The sequence below is a fragment of the Crocodylus porosus genome, unplaced genomic scaffold (genome assembly GCF_001723895.1).
Source record: "Crocodylus porosus isolate Cpor-Errol unplaced genomic scaffold, CroPor_comp1, whole genome shotgun sequence".
NCBI classification, from domain to species: Eukaryota; Metazoa; Chordata; order Crocodylia; family Crocodylidae; genus Crocodylus; species Crocodylus porosus.
In genome coordinates, this window is record NW_017728949.1 from 51004731 (window position 1) to 51018487 (window position 13757).

A 13757-nucleotide genomic window follows, 5' to 3' on the forward strand; every position below is an offset into this window, starting at 1 on the left:
AGGGATCATGGCCATGTGGTGCAAGGAGTAGGAGGGAGTGCTCACACTTGTGCACCCATGGTCACAGAAGTTGGGGGAAGCGGTGGGGGTGGGGAGGTAAGCATCTGCACTGTGTACCTGGTATGTCCTTCATGCCATGTAGTGCCCATTAGGGCAGCCTCCAGGGCATGTGGCCCCTGGGGTCCAGGGGCTTAGAAGTTGCACAGCTGTACTCTAATAAATTGTTTTCTTACAGCCATTTTTTTCATGTAAAAAGTTTTCATCTACCCATTTTCTAGGCATTTCTGTAGGCAATAGAATGAAACCCATAACATAATGGACAAGCTGAGTTAAATTAAGCCATTGTCCTTATATTTGTATGAACAAATTCCAGTTAGCTTTAATAGAAATCTAGAAGGTACTTTAAACAACATCCAATGGAAATTATTTCAGAAGTAAGTTAATTAAATATATAGAGACTAAATTAAAGGCAAGCTAATCTTTGCCTGCTGAGTTGCTGAATGACCATCATTTCAGGGCTCCAGCAGTAAAATGGAACAGTTAGCAACTGCTTCCTTTCTAAAAAGCACTAGAGAAATTACATGTTTCTGTCTGTAGTGTTACATCCTGTTTAGAACAAAGTGGAGCTTCCATCCTGGGACCTGTACTTTTGGCAAAGTACAGCTTTGTACTGAAGAAATGCGGAGGACACACATGGGCCAGCTATAGAGACTATACATTTTGTGCCATTGTTGTAGCTTAGAGAGAGAGCAAAAATGCCAGAAGCATATGATTAAAATGACAATCTAATTGCAAACTTGACTTCAGTGATTTATTTTAGCTCAAAATATCTTTTTAGATGGCTCCTGTTTCTGTTCATTTATACTACAGCTGTGCTTTATGAAAATAAATTATGATATTTAGCTAGCTAATTAAAGATACAGCCAGTTTGTTTTGGAATGCTAGATAGCAAGTAAAAATTGCTAATGATGTTTCAAGTCTCTTGTTTAAAACTTCTGGACAGACGGTATTAAAGCTGGGGTGATGACTGATATTGATTGGATATAGGCCAACTGAAAACTTGAAAATTGTTTTCTGTATGAAAGCAAACAATTATTTAATCCCTTTTCCATCAGTCCAAGGATCTTCAGTGCTGTGAGTGATGTCTGGTCACATGTTTCTGAATTGCTATCTTTTAGCAGTGACCTTACACAGAACAAGAGAAAACAGATGTTTTAGCACTTTGCCAAGTTTCTTTCTTGCATTTTAAGAACTGTTCCATATGCACAGGGAGACTTTTATTAATTTATTTCAGATGATGACAAAGTTTTATACCACATGAGACTTTTGATCCCCATTTTTCTCTTACATGAATTTTGGTAACTTTGTGTTCTTTTTATGTGCTTATTAATTTAGAGGAAACATGTTGCATACACTAAGATAAAGAAGTACTCTTTTTATCTTTGTCTCATAATATCCAACCAGAGATGACTGAGGACTTGCTTAGAAGGGTTGGGGGTAAGAAAGGAATAAAGTAAGCTTGCTGATTCCACTTATTAAAAGGAATACTTCCTGAAATAGTTCTCCAGTTTTTACCTTCCTAAAAGACCATAGGAGTGGGCCATATCCTGGTAAGTGCTGAGTGTTTCCAGCTCAGCCCAGAGTCAGTGCAGGATGAAGGTGTTCAGCACTAGAGATTATCATGCTTATTACCAGGTAAAGCACTATATACATAAATTACTGAGTCAAATCTTTTAAATTCTGGCTGGCTAAGCCCACTGGAGTCGGCAAAGCCTTTGTGTTGATCTTTTAGGACACTTGTTGGAACAGGCAGTACCCCCATTCGCTTCTTTTCAAGTTTAGTTCACAATGTGGCCATGAATTTTTATGTGATATCAGTTCAAATGGATTCACTGTGTGTAAAGTTTAGAACAATCAACATTTGCCCAAACTCATTTTTTCAGTTAAATCCAATGGTTGATCTGTAGGTAAGTTCTAGATGGTCTGTGTTCGTGCTTGCTTGCTAGACCTAGAAGTGGGGGAAGGTCTCATCTCAGAAATAATGCCAGACAGACTACAATATTGAGATAGTTATCAATAAGAAGAGAAATTGCCAAAGTTAATAATGTACTAAGCTACTGCCTGCCAGAGTTAGACAGAGTTTAAAAGTTTGTTTGTCTTTCTTCTGACTTCCTGAATTTAAAACAGTTTTACCAACTATGGTGCCAAAATATTATGTGAAAGCAAGCATGTGTTTGTGTGGCGCCTTTTTGTATAAAATGTGATAAAGGAGAATTGGTTGTGGCTATGGAAGTCCAGTGTGCTAGGAGAAAGATAATAACATCCTATCTTTTATAAACACGTTATTTATCATGGGGGATGAAACACCAAGTGTAAGATACATTTCTAGATAGAAGTTTTCTACTGGCAAACTATTGTAGAATTCTGAAGAAATGCAAACTAGATTTTCTTATGATGCATTGTGCACATTGCAGTGTAGCGTAGGAGAGAAGGGGAAACTAGCTAGCTTGGGTATCGAAAGCAGTTTTTCTTGTTTCACACCCAAGAAGCAGGGTAAATTAGCCACGTCAGATATCCATTGTGCTATACTAAACCTGCTTCCAGTATCCAGGCTAGCTCACTTAAAGCTAGCTTGGGCATCTGCACTAACTACAGCCTGTTTAGTTTGGATAGTCTGTTGAAGTCTGTTTCTTGCATAAAATATTTTAATCTATAGTATTTCAAAATGCAGAATTTTTTTTCTGGCCTTTTGGAAGGTTTGGACGAATTTATTTTCTGTCTTGTTCCCACTGTACTTTTTCAATTTTACCATCTCTCCCACCTCCATCATTTTGTTTGAATAGCTGTAGAAATAAGAGGAAAAAACCTTTTAACTCTCTCTTTTCTTTGCCCATCCAATCTAACACAATGGTCAGCATGTCCTGTTAGGATAGCAAGGGCAGAGTTAACTGAGTTTTAAGGAAGTCTTTCTAGGTCCAGTATACCCATTAAGAGAAAGTAAAAAAGATGGAAGTTGGAGCTGAATCTCCTCCAAACACCTACGTGGGAACTCAGAGAACCACTGTTCATAAAATGTTACCAGGTTGGAGGGAATAGGTTTTAATGTCCTTAAAATACTGTGCTTACAATTTCACAGGGACTTACAAATAGAGCAAGTGATATATATACCTATAACCTTTAAAACATGTTAAGTAATCCAGGCTCTTCTGATAAAATATTGATAGGCTTTTATAGAAAACAATCATTTTGTATACAAAGAGTTACGGTATGTGTTGAAGCTGTAGCAGGAATACCATCCTTGAAGGGGTTAATCACAGGAGGCCTTTTTACCCCCTGCATGCCAAGGTTTGTGATCTATCAGCCTTAACATGCATTGCATCCAACAACCTACAGATTAGAATAACTGCTCCAGAACTGAGAATGTGATCTGTTCAGTTCACCCACATGAAACCTAATTATTCTGACCTTCTGCAGTGAAAATGATTCTCTGCCTTTATTTGTTGTTTCAGAATGTGGCTTCTCCTATTTTTCACATAGATTTTATTTATTGATATTACAAATTGTCATAATTTTTCAGTTTTCCAAATGTTGCCAAGATCTTGTGAAATCTCAGATTTTTCTGGGAATGCAGTGTTATATGCCAGGGGCTAAAACTTCAATTAAAGCTTTTACAAATGGTGTTCATTAAAGAGAAACCATGAAGTCAAAGCCTACACTTTTCAGTGTATATACAGATAATTGTCTAATAGAAACCAAGAAACTAGCTAATTCTGTGAACATTAAAATTATCCTCATTTCAAATTTGTAGTAAAGAAATCTGAACTTCATTTAAAAATATTGCTGTGGTAATGCAGACTTTTCCCTTGTGAGTTCAAACACTATACAGTAATGAATATTAATGTGAGCTGTACACTTAAGCCACAGACCCTCTCTGTATACTATGCGGATTCCATATTATTTTCAATAAGTGTCCAAAGTCATCAAATTGTTGTATGACCTGCCTCACATTCAGAAGTAGTATTTTTTCCATGGGAAAAAAAGAACTTAGTCACAGGCCATTTGTATTGCAGTGAAGGGGACTGATTAAAACAACAAAAAATTGCCTTGTATGCAAAATGTTATCAGTTGATAAGTGACAACATGGTTTAGTTGAGAATTGGAATAGTATTAACAAGAGAGTGGGCAAAAAAGGAAAGTGTCCCTGAGCATGTTTCCAGTTAAAGGTTATTTAATCTCGATAACTCTGGCCCACCATTAGAAGAAAGTTTGTAACAACAAACCCCATACTTTCCAAGACTTTAGGGTCAAGGTGAACAAATGCACAATGTATATTCTTGTGTGCATTTATGATATAGTGGGTGAATGCACATTTAGATATGCCCTCTTGAGGAATTGGGAGTGCATATTTAAGGGTGTCAACTGAGTTGCAGTCTTATGATCCTTGATAAATAATTATATCAGATAATGCATTATTAAAGGTGCTCAGTATGGTAGAAATCAGGACTGTAGAAGTACAAATATAGGTATTTGACTTAAACCAGTGGTGCTCACCCATAGGCCAGATGAGTGGGGCATGTCAAGTTCAAGCCCTGCAGGCCAGAATTGGGCCCTGGGGCCCTGCACCACCTCTCTCGCCTTTCTGTGCTGGAATTGGATCCCAAGGCCCAGCACCACCCCCGCATGCTGGAATTGGGCCCTGGCCTGGATACCTGGCACTATACCCTCCCAGCTCCTATGGGTACAGAAATTTGGCAGTGGGGGAGTAGTGCTACTGTTCACCCACCACCAAATTTCCAGAGCCATGAGGACCTGCATGGGCCATTCCCAGTTAAGATAAGGTAAACCAAAATAGGCATTGTTATATGAAATAAGAGTGGCCAAAGACAGGGTAGTATCAGCATAACTATATTGGTTTAAATTTCATCATCAGTTATACAAAAAAAGAAAGAAAGAAAAACACCGAAGAACCAGCCAAGCAAAAAGCCTTCCCTATACAGGACAGATTCAATCCTGCAGACAGTTATTCTTTTAAGATGGATCCTTACATCTATGTAGAATACTTAAGATACTGTATAGACAAAGGTCTGCTTGCACAGATTGCTTTACAGTTTAAGAATGAAGTCATTGTGAGGTATGGCCAGAATTAGCAACAACAGGAAGAATAGTAGTGACATCCTAACAAGGTTGGAGAACCCAGAGGAGAACACTCATGTAGGAATATATCAATGTTGTTTCCAGAATGGTCAAAATCAGAAACAGCCGGGGTCTGCATAGTTGGCCATTCCCCTGGAATGCTAGAGATCCAGGTTCAGGGCCCTGCTCTGAAACACAGTCTTCCATGTCTCAAATACCTGCCTTAACCACTCAGCTCCTGGCTATTCTGGTCTTTTTCTTTCTCTCACTCAGGTATTTTTTAAGAAGAAAATATGAAATGTCTGTTTTGTACCACTGTAAAACAGGAAAGTTTTATGAAATCTTAAAACATCCAGGTCTCTCTATATCAGACAATTAACAACTTTATGGTAATATTTGTGATATACCTTATTCTCAAAAATGTATTCTTTCTCCCTTGTTTTTCAGCCCCTGCTTGTTTCCTCAGTCCAGGTTTTTTCCCCCTTCCCTTCTAATATACATCGCCCTACTTTTCTCCATTATTTTCAGGTCACTTTTTTCCATCAGTCTAATTTTTCCTTCCTTCTCAGCTTCAATCTTTGTTTTTTCTGATTGGAATATTTTCTTTCTTTCCAAAACATCAAAACAAAGATAAGCTATAAGCTGTAGCCATTTATTCACCCTCATCCTCATTTCTTTTGGTTTTATTGACTATTCAAGGTCAGTAAAACTGATCCTAGAAATGATATAAGCAATTTTTCCTGCCCTTGAATGTCATTGTATAGAGACAGTAGTTTAAAGTGGCTAAACTAGTAAAGAAGAGCTTATATAAAGAAACCCAAAAATCACAATATAGAAGTATATGTATTGATCCACACAACCGATGCTCAGTGGCTCTGGCATTAGAAAACTAATGGCAGTATTTAATTTTGTTTCAGCAACAAGAACAAGATCCAACTAACCTGTATATTTCCAACTTACCACTTTCAATGGATGAGCAGGAGCTAGAGAATATGCTCAAACCATTTGGGCAAGTTATCTCCACAAGGATACTTCGTGATTCCAGTGGTACAAGTCGTGGTGTTGGCTTTGCAAGGTAGAGTTTTCTTAACCATTTTTTTTTAATTCATTCTGTTGCACAGGTAACAGTATATCCATCAGAACTACTCTTTATACATAACATGTTTTTCTAAATATTTGTCACTCAGTGACAGGAGAGAGGCCATTGGAGAAAATGCACCAAATTTCTTTTGAAAAGAAATTTCCAAATGGATATACAGAAGGATTTTGCTAATTTGTCATTTGCTTAGGCAGTCTGTCTCTTGGTTAGGATTTAAGGCTAAGATTTCACTCAGTTGTGCATCCTCACACACATTCAAGTTGAATAAGACTCTTCTTTCTGTGTCTTCCTTGTACCAACTATTAATTCTACTTCCCCACTCTTTAGCAAGTGTCAGAAAGTTCATCACCAACCCAGTGTTTGCCAGTAGTAGTGGAAGGCCTTAATCTGAAACCCTGAGACCACTAGCTCTTTCTCCCTATAAGCCAGTAACTATGGATCAGGGTGATAATCTGACCTCTGTTTTGACTAAGTAGGGTCTCTTCAGATGCAAAAAAAAATTTTCCTTGTTAAGCACTGTGTGAGCAAAGTTTTGATCTTGTTTCTCCAATCCAGCTGTTGAGGCTAAGCAAGAAATATATACTGAACTACTTCTCCTTCCATCAAGTGACTTATTATCATTTCCTGGTACAATCTGGCCTGTTGCCAATTTGTGAGAAAATGTTTTAGTCATCCACAATAAATCTCACATTTGACACACAAATCACAGTAATGCTTAACAAATTCAGGCATTTTTTCCACAGTCCAGTCATCTCCCAGGTATTTAATCTATGAGAGTCTATATTTCCTTAAGTTACTAGCTTCTTGGCTGCTAAAGTTGGGTTTTTGTTCTACTTTGAACAAGAGATATTTGTAGCAAGTCTTGCCTCAGGTTTTCTTATAGCATTAAATGCCAGAAGAGCATTTTAAGAGACCTTAGCTTCGTAATCTACTTTCTCAGTAGGTTTTCTGCAATATTATCAGCTTTACCCCTGCTCAGCTCACCTAGGAGTGGCCAGAGGCTCCCTGAGAGTAGAGGCTCCCTTTTATAAGGGAGAAACCTTGCAGAATGACGGTCCAATGGCTGGGAAACTGGCTCCATGGTCAGACCCAGAGAGTGGTAGTCAATGGAATCATGTTAACATGGCTCATGGTGACTAGTGGCATCCCGTACTTGGACGAGTATTCTTTAACATATTTATAAACTATCTGGATTCAGGTATCAGAAGCGGACTGGCTAAATTCGCTGATGGCACCAAATTATGGGGAAGTGTGGTCACGCTGGAGAATAGGCTGGCAATTCGGGCCAACCTGGACAGGCTTGCAAGGTGGGCGGATCAAAACCTGATGGCTTTCAACATGGAGAAATGTAAGGTTCTTCACCTCAGGAGAAAAAACCCACATCACACTTACAGGCTCAGCAGTACTACACTTACTGGCACCATGACCTTAAGAGACTTGGGGGTCCTGATTGACTACAAGATAAACATGAGCCACCAATGCGATGTTGCAGCCAGCAAAGCAAACAAAATCCTGGCCTGCATCTATGATGCATCTCCAGCAAGAGCCAGGAAGTCATCCTCCTGCTTTACTTGGCCCTGGTGAGGCTGCAGCTGGAATACTGTGTCCAGTTCTGGGGCTGCACACTTTAGGAAGGACATGCTGAGAGAGTCCAGAGGAGAGCCATGTGTATGATTAGAGGACAAGAGAACAGGCCTTATGAAGAGAGGCTGAGAGAAATGGGACTCTTCATCTTAGAGCAGTGTTTCTCAACCCATGGTACACATAGCGCTGCGGGTATGTGAGACACAGGCACTGTGTTTTGGTCTTTGCCTGCTCGGGCCAGAAGTTCCAGCTGTTGCCGTTCCTGCTGTGTCCAGTGCGCCGTGGCTTTCACTCCCCAGTGTCAGTGTGCCAGGGGATAGGGGGGGAGGTCCCGTGCAGGCTGCTTTGCCCGGGGCTATATGGAGAGTGGGACTCAGCTCGTGGTGGTGAAGCTAAGTAACACAGTGGGACTTCCAGTTTCACTTTTGCCACATTGATCGGCAGGTTGAGAACCACTGGCCTAGAGAAGCGAAGGCTTGGGGAGGATTTGGTGGCTGCCTATAAGTAAATAAGGGATGTGCATCAGGAGCTGGGAGAATGTCTGTTCACCAGGGCACCCCAAGGGAAGACAGGGTCTAACAGTTACGAACTCCAGGAAAACCAAGTAAAAACTTCTTTACTGTCCAAGCCCCCAAGCCTGGAATAAAATCCCCCTCGGAGTGGTGCAAGCACCTACTCTGGACACTTGCAAGAAACACTTGGATGCCTATCTTGCTGGGATCATTTGACCCCAGCTGACTTCCTGCTCCTTGTACAGGGGGCTGGACCCAGTGATCTAGCAAGGTCCCTTCCAGCCCTAATGTTTGTGAAATCTATTAAATAATTTCATGGATTTCATAGATATTAGGGCTAGAAGGGACCTCGGAAGATCATTGAGTCCAGCCCCCCGCCCAAAGGGCAGGAAGTCAGCTGGGGTTATATCATACAATTTACTCTTGAAGGTGTTCAATGTAGGTGCTTGAACAACCTCCGATGGCAGGCTATTCCAGACCTTGGGGGCTCGGACAGTAAAGAAATTCTTCCTTATGTCCATATGCACCCACTGACCAATTTTTGTCCCAAAAGACCTTGCAGTCTAAAGTGATTATATTTTTTAATCCCATATTCTGCTATCTCAACTTGCAGTTTGTCTTTAAAGCTGGGGTCATGTCTTTCCTTCGTCCCACTTCCAACTCCTTTAAGGAGTTCTGTGTAAAGTTATGATTATAAACAAATATTTAAAAAGAAAGATTTAAATGAAATTCCACACTCTAGTACAGTTTCTGCCAGGCTTGACTTTTACATGAACAGCAAAAGGAGCCCATATAGATCAACTGTGCAAAACTGACTGCTATCTATTCAGATTGACACTTGCAATGCAAGTTTAATATTGGAATGTGAATGAGTGGGTGTTTCTCCAGACTGAAGGTGATTAAGTCCGGTGATTGAGACCGATGACTTATGGGATTTTCTTTAAACCAGAAAATTAAATTTCTGATATTCAGATCCAGCAACCCTGAGTCCCCCCAAGCTCTTTTGGATTTGTTTGGTCTGTGAACAAATGCTGCTATTTTGTTGATCCTGGCTCTTGGCTATCAGTAAAGTTCCCAAGCAGTAAGTGGCAAGGCTACCTGAAGTCCAAAACTGGGAAGATTTACTTCTCTTTTCTGCCTGTTGCTACTTTGCCACTGAGCAGGAGGTGTCTAAGGGTAGGTCTACAAGGCAAAATGAAGTACTATGCAGAGACACCTGAGCTAGCTAAAAACTGGCTGGCTTGCAAATCAGAAGCAGTACAGCCATATTAGCTTAGCATTCTTCCTCTCAGCAGGGCTAAACAGTGCTGTGTTAACATGGCTGTACTGTCATCCATACATTCAGAGCTAGCTCTGGGTCTCTCAGTAGATGGTGCTTCATTCTGCTCTATCAATATGCATGTGTCATTAGGCTTAATTTGTGGGTCTGGGTTTACAAAAACTAAATGTGAAAATTAAAAAGAAATCCATATATGTATTTTTTTTAATATTATTGGACCATCATTTTACAAACAACTGTTACATTTTACTCTGACTAAAATTGCTATATTTTGCCCCTTACCTGCAAGTCAGCTGTTTTGAGTTCAGTCAAAGTGATACTGACTACTGGGATGTATGTGCTGCAATTCAAAGGTGTGATTGCAGCTCATGTACACATACCCAGGCAAGCTCTGAAGAGTCTGGCAGCAGTTCAGAGCACTGTGTGAACAGAGTTCACTGTGTCGTTGTAATGCTTTGAGAACATTATAAAAATCCACTATTGAAGGTAAAACTAACGTGTGTTGTCTGTCTTTCAAGGAGGCCAAGTTTTAGATTGTGAATGACCGTATGAATTAATCTGTCTGCTTTGCCGAGGGCAGTGTTGAAGAAGGACTGCATAGCTTTCATTGCTAGTGTCTTTGTCATTCTTTGCCTGATCTATGGATACATAGTGCTGGGAGATGTATTTGGCTAGAATCCCACACCTACCAGCATCAGAGTCTGGGTTCATACTGTCCTAGCTCATGGGTATTTTCTCCATGAAACATCTGTACAGCTGAGTCAGTGCCATTTTCAGTTTTAGCCCCCCAAACCTGTGCTACAGCATCTAGCTATCGTGAGATCTCTTGTTACCTCCCATTCCACCATCTGCAGGTTACCCCTATCAGGATTTTCTGTGGTTGCAAGGTGGCAACTCTTAGTCCCTGTTCCTGCTTCATTTGTTTCTTGAACTTCAGGAGATGTCACAGCAGGGACTGCAGTTCACTAGCTCAGGTAATGGTAGTAGTCATGGCAGTACAGGATTCCGTGCAGGCTGCAAAACCTACCAGAGAAAGAGGGTAAACCAGCTTGTGTTGCCACAACTAGAATGCTACTGGTCCAGTACCTGGTTTGATGCAGGGTTAAGTATTGCTACCCTACACTACACTCACTGTGACTGCACTGTAAATAGTGTAAACCTCAGTACTGTAACAGAGGCAGCTCCTGACTATGCGTATGAGTTGATCTAGCTATCATGTGATTACCTGGTTAATTGCCTAATTAACTAATATGGGAAGGTTCACTGGGCAAGTGCGCTTTGGCATTTAGTTTAGGAATTTGCAAGGGAGAGTGCTCCCTGCTCCTTCTAATTCACTAAGATGCTAAGTTTCTGCCGTTACTTTCTATCCCACTCCACTTTTTTCTGTAGAATCCAATCAAGTTGGGGGATAGAGCAGTGGGCTCCCTTTGTCCTTCCCTATGAAATTGGAAGATGGAAAAAGGTAGATAAAGATGGACGTAGATCTTTTCCTGTTCATCTTTAAAAGAGTGAGAAGGGAATAGGGCCAGACTGCACAGCCCAGTCCAGAGCTGCAAAGCATGCTGGGATGCTGGGGGACTCTGATTTAACTTGAACCAGGAAGGGATCTGGGACAAAAGTTTCATAAGCCAATTTGACCTAAATCAGTTAAGTCTGATGCTACATTTAACCAGGTTTATCCTAAACCAGTTTCAGCTATTTTGAAACTCTGTTATGTGCATGGAATGTCTATTCTGTTACAGGTTTAAACCAGCTTCTGAACACTTAAAATGGTTTATGTGTAACTTCTGTCCTTATCCAAAGAGGGTTTCTTAGAACGTTGGGTTTTGAATCCGAACTCCAAGAATTTGGTAGTGGTTGTGCCTAAATGAAAACTGAGTATCCTTGGCCTAGAATGTGAATAATCTGATTTCTGCAGGCTGCGACCTAATACAAGGAGACATTATATTTCCAGAGATTTCAGACTGCCATCTTGCAAAAGTTTTCTTAATTTTGTTTTTTTTTAAGCTAGGTATCCATAGAAAGCAAAAAAGCCTGGTGCTCACAGAAATATATATTAAAAATAGAAACTAATTTCTGTCTTAATATTTTATTTTGTATTTATATAGGATGGAATCAACAGAAAAATGTGAAGCAGTGATTGCTCATTTTAATGGGAAATTCATTAAGACACCACCAGGAGTTTCTGGTATGTTTCTTGTATTGTTATTCTGACATCATATATAATAGGTGGCTGTCCATATAGTTGAAGCATGTCAATGAATTGTTATATCTGATTTCTTGTTCAACAGTAGATTTATTAAAATGTTATACCATTTCTTTGGATGACTGGAAAACTTGTTGGAGAGGAACACAGTAACTCTACTTTTATAGACAGTAACAGCATGATTGTCTTCATTTTCCTCAGCAGAACTATGCTGGGGACCTATGTTAGTTGGTCCCACACTACTTTAATAAAAAAGCTGTTCAGATACCATTTTCTGTGTAGACTTGTATCCTGTGTGGTTTCAGTTAAAATCAGTACACTGACTGATGGTCCATGGATTACTTAGTACTCATTTAAATAAAAGTGACCTATATCTGACTGCTTTTATTGTCTGCTGCTGTTTTTTTCACAGCCATTAGCATGTGGGTAAATTGAATTCTGCAGACGATGTCTGTGCTATATCTACTTAATGTCCTTTTGAAAATGTATTGAATTTCTCCATCCTTTGGGCCAAATTAGGCTTTCAAGTTCTTGAGCTCAGCAAATGGAGAAAATAAGGCAAAAATCTGAAAGAATTTTATGGACACCCTTGAGACAAAATGCATAGGAGTTCAGTAATGCAGCTCTACTCTCCTGATGTCTTCACCATCAATTTACTTACTTGCCAATTTGAAAAAAAAACTCCACGTAATTCAAATTAAGTCACTCTAAGGAACTGGAAAGGAATTTTTTGTCACACAGCAAGAATAAATTATGAAGCAAAGTCTAAATAATAAATGAGGAAAGAACATATGGGTAGGATTCCAAGCTTCCTTTAGGAACTATTCTACAGGAACTCCCAAGAGTAGATTTTACAAATACTGGTTTTTTGTGCATTTAGCAGAGCCTCCATGATCCCACTCATGACACAGCTTGACATATATAGAGCACAGGAAAAGGAAAGCTGCAAACAGACAATGAGAAAAGCATGTATTTCCTTAATACGTATGTGCTTCATCCCTGAAAGATCACTTCAGTTTGAAGTATCCAGGTTGTAGCCATATTGGTCTAGAGGCAAAAGGAATCAGAACTCATGGTAGAGGTGATATCTTTTATTAGATCGACTAGATGTTTGCAAAAAAAAAAATTTATTTTCAAGCTTTTGGGCACAAGCACTCTTCTTCAGGCATAGGAAAAAAGATTGTAAAAGTCTCGTAGGCAGAAATGAAAGTTCATGTTTCATAGGAGAGTTAAAGGTGTGGTAAAATGGTGTTCAGAAACCAAATTCCTATGAAAGATGAACTTTCATTTCTGCCTACGAGACTTTTACAATCTCTTCTATGCCTGAAGAAGAGTGCTTGTGCCCAAAAGCTTGCAAATAAAGATTTTTTTTTTTTTTTGCAAACATCTAGTTGATCTAATAAAAGATATCACCTCTACCATGTGTTCTGATCACTTCAGTATGAGGTAGTCCCTGCTGTGGTATGCTTCTAAGCACAGGAAACTAGCCTGATATCCTTTCCTTTTTCATGTCCTTGTGACAAGGTATTTAGCAGAATTCACAGATTTGTTGAATGCAGGGCCATGTCATCAGTACTACTGCTATGGTCTACAAGCCTGATATTATACAGGGTGATATTTTGACCTGATTGGCTTTTGCAGACCGTCTGACTACTGTGACCTTCCTAGCCTACAAAACAATAGTTTTATGAAAACTATTGATGTTCCAGATAGGAGCTGTAAACTTTCATTTTCCTTTCTAGCTTTTTTGCTTGTTCAGATTTTGTAAGCTAGAAAATCCCTTCGGCCAGCAAACAGATAGAGGTGCTATTTTCATTGAATGTTAACTGCACTCCAGTCCCATTTCTTTTGTGCTTTGTGATTTATTGTATAATCCTGAATTTGCCTGGCTGTCATTAAACTTCCAAAGCTAAAAGCAGGAAGAGAGCTCTCTAATCAATATTT

General features: G+C 39.6%; 1 protein-coding gene across 3 annotated transcripts in view; it reads left to right on the plus strand.

Annotated features, from left to right (window-relative positions):
- RBMS1 (RNA binding motif single stranded interacting protein 1) overlaps positions 1-13757 on the plus strand; it is a 133954-nt gene that overhangs the window by 84778 nt on the left and 35419 nt on the right. For all 3 annotated transcript variants that reach the window (XM_019553935.1, XM_019553936.1, XM_019553937.1), the window contains exons 5-6: positions 6051-6208; positions 11716-11795. In XM_019553935.1, coding sequence (XP_019409480.1) covers positions 6051-6208; positions 11716-11795 — 238 coding nt within the window. The remainder of the gene's footprint in view (positions 1-6050; positions 6209-11715; positions 11796-13757) is intronic.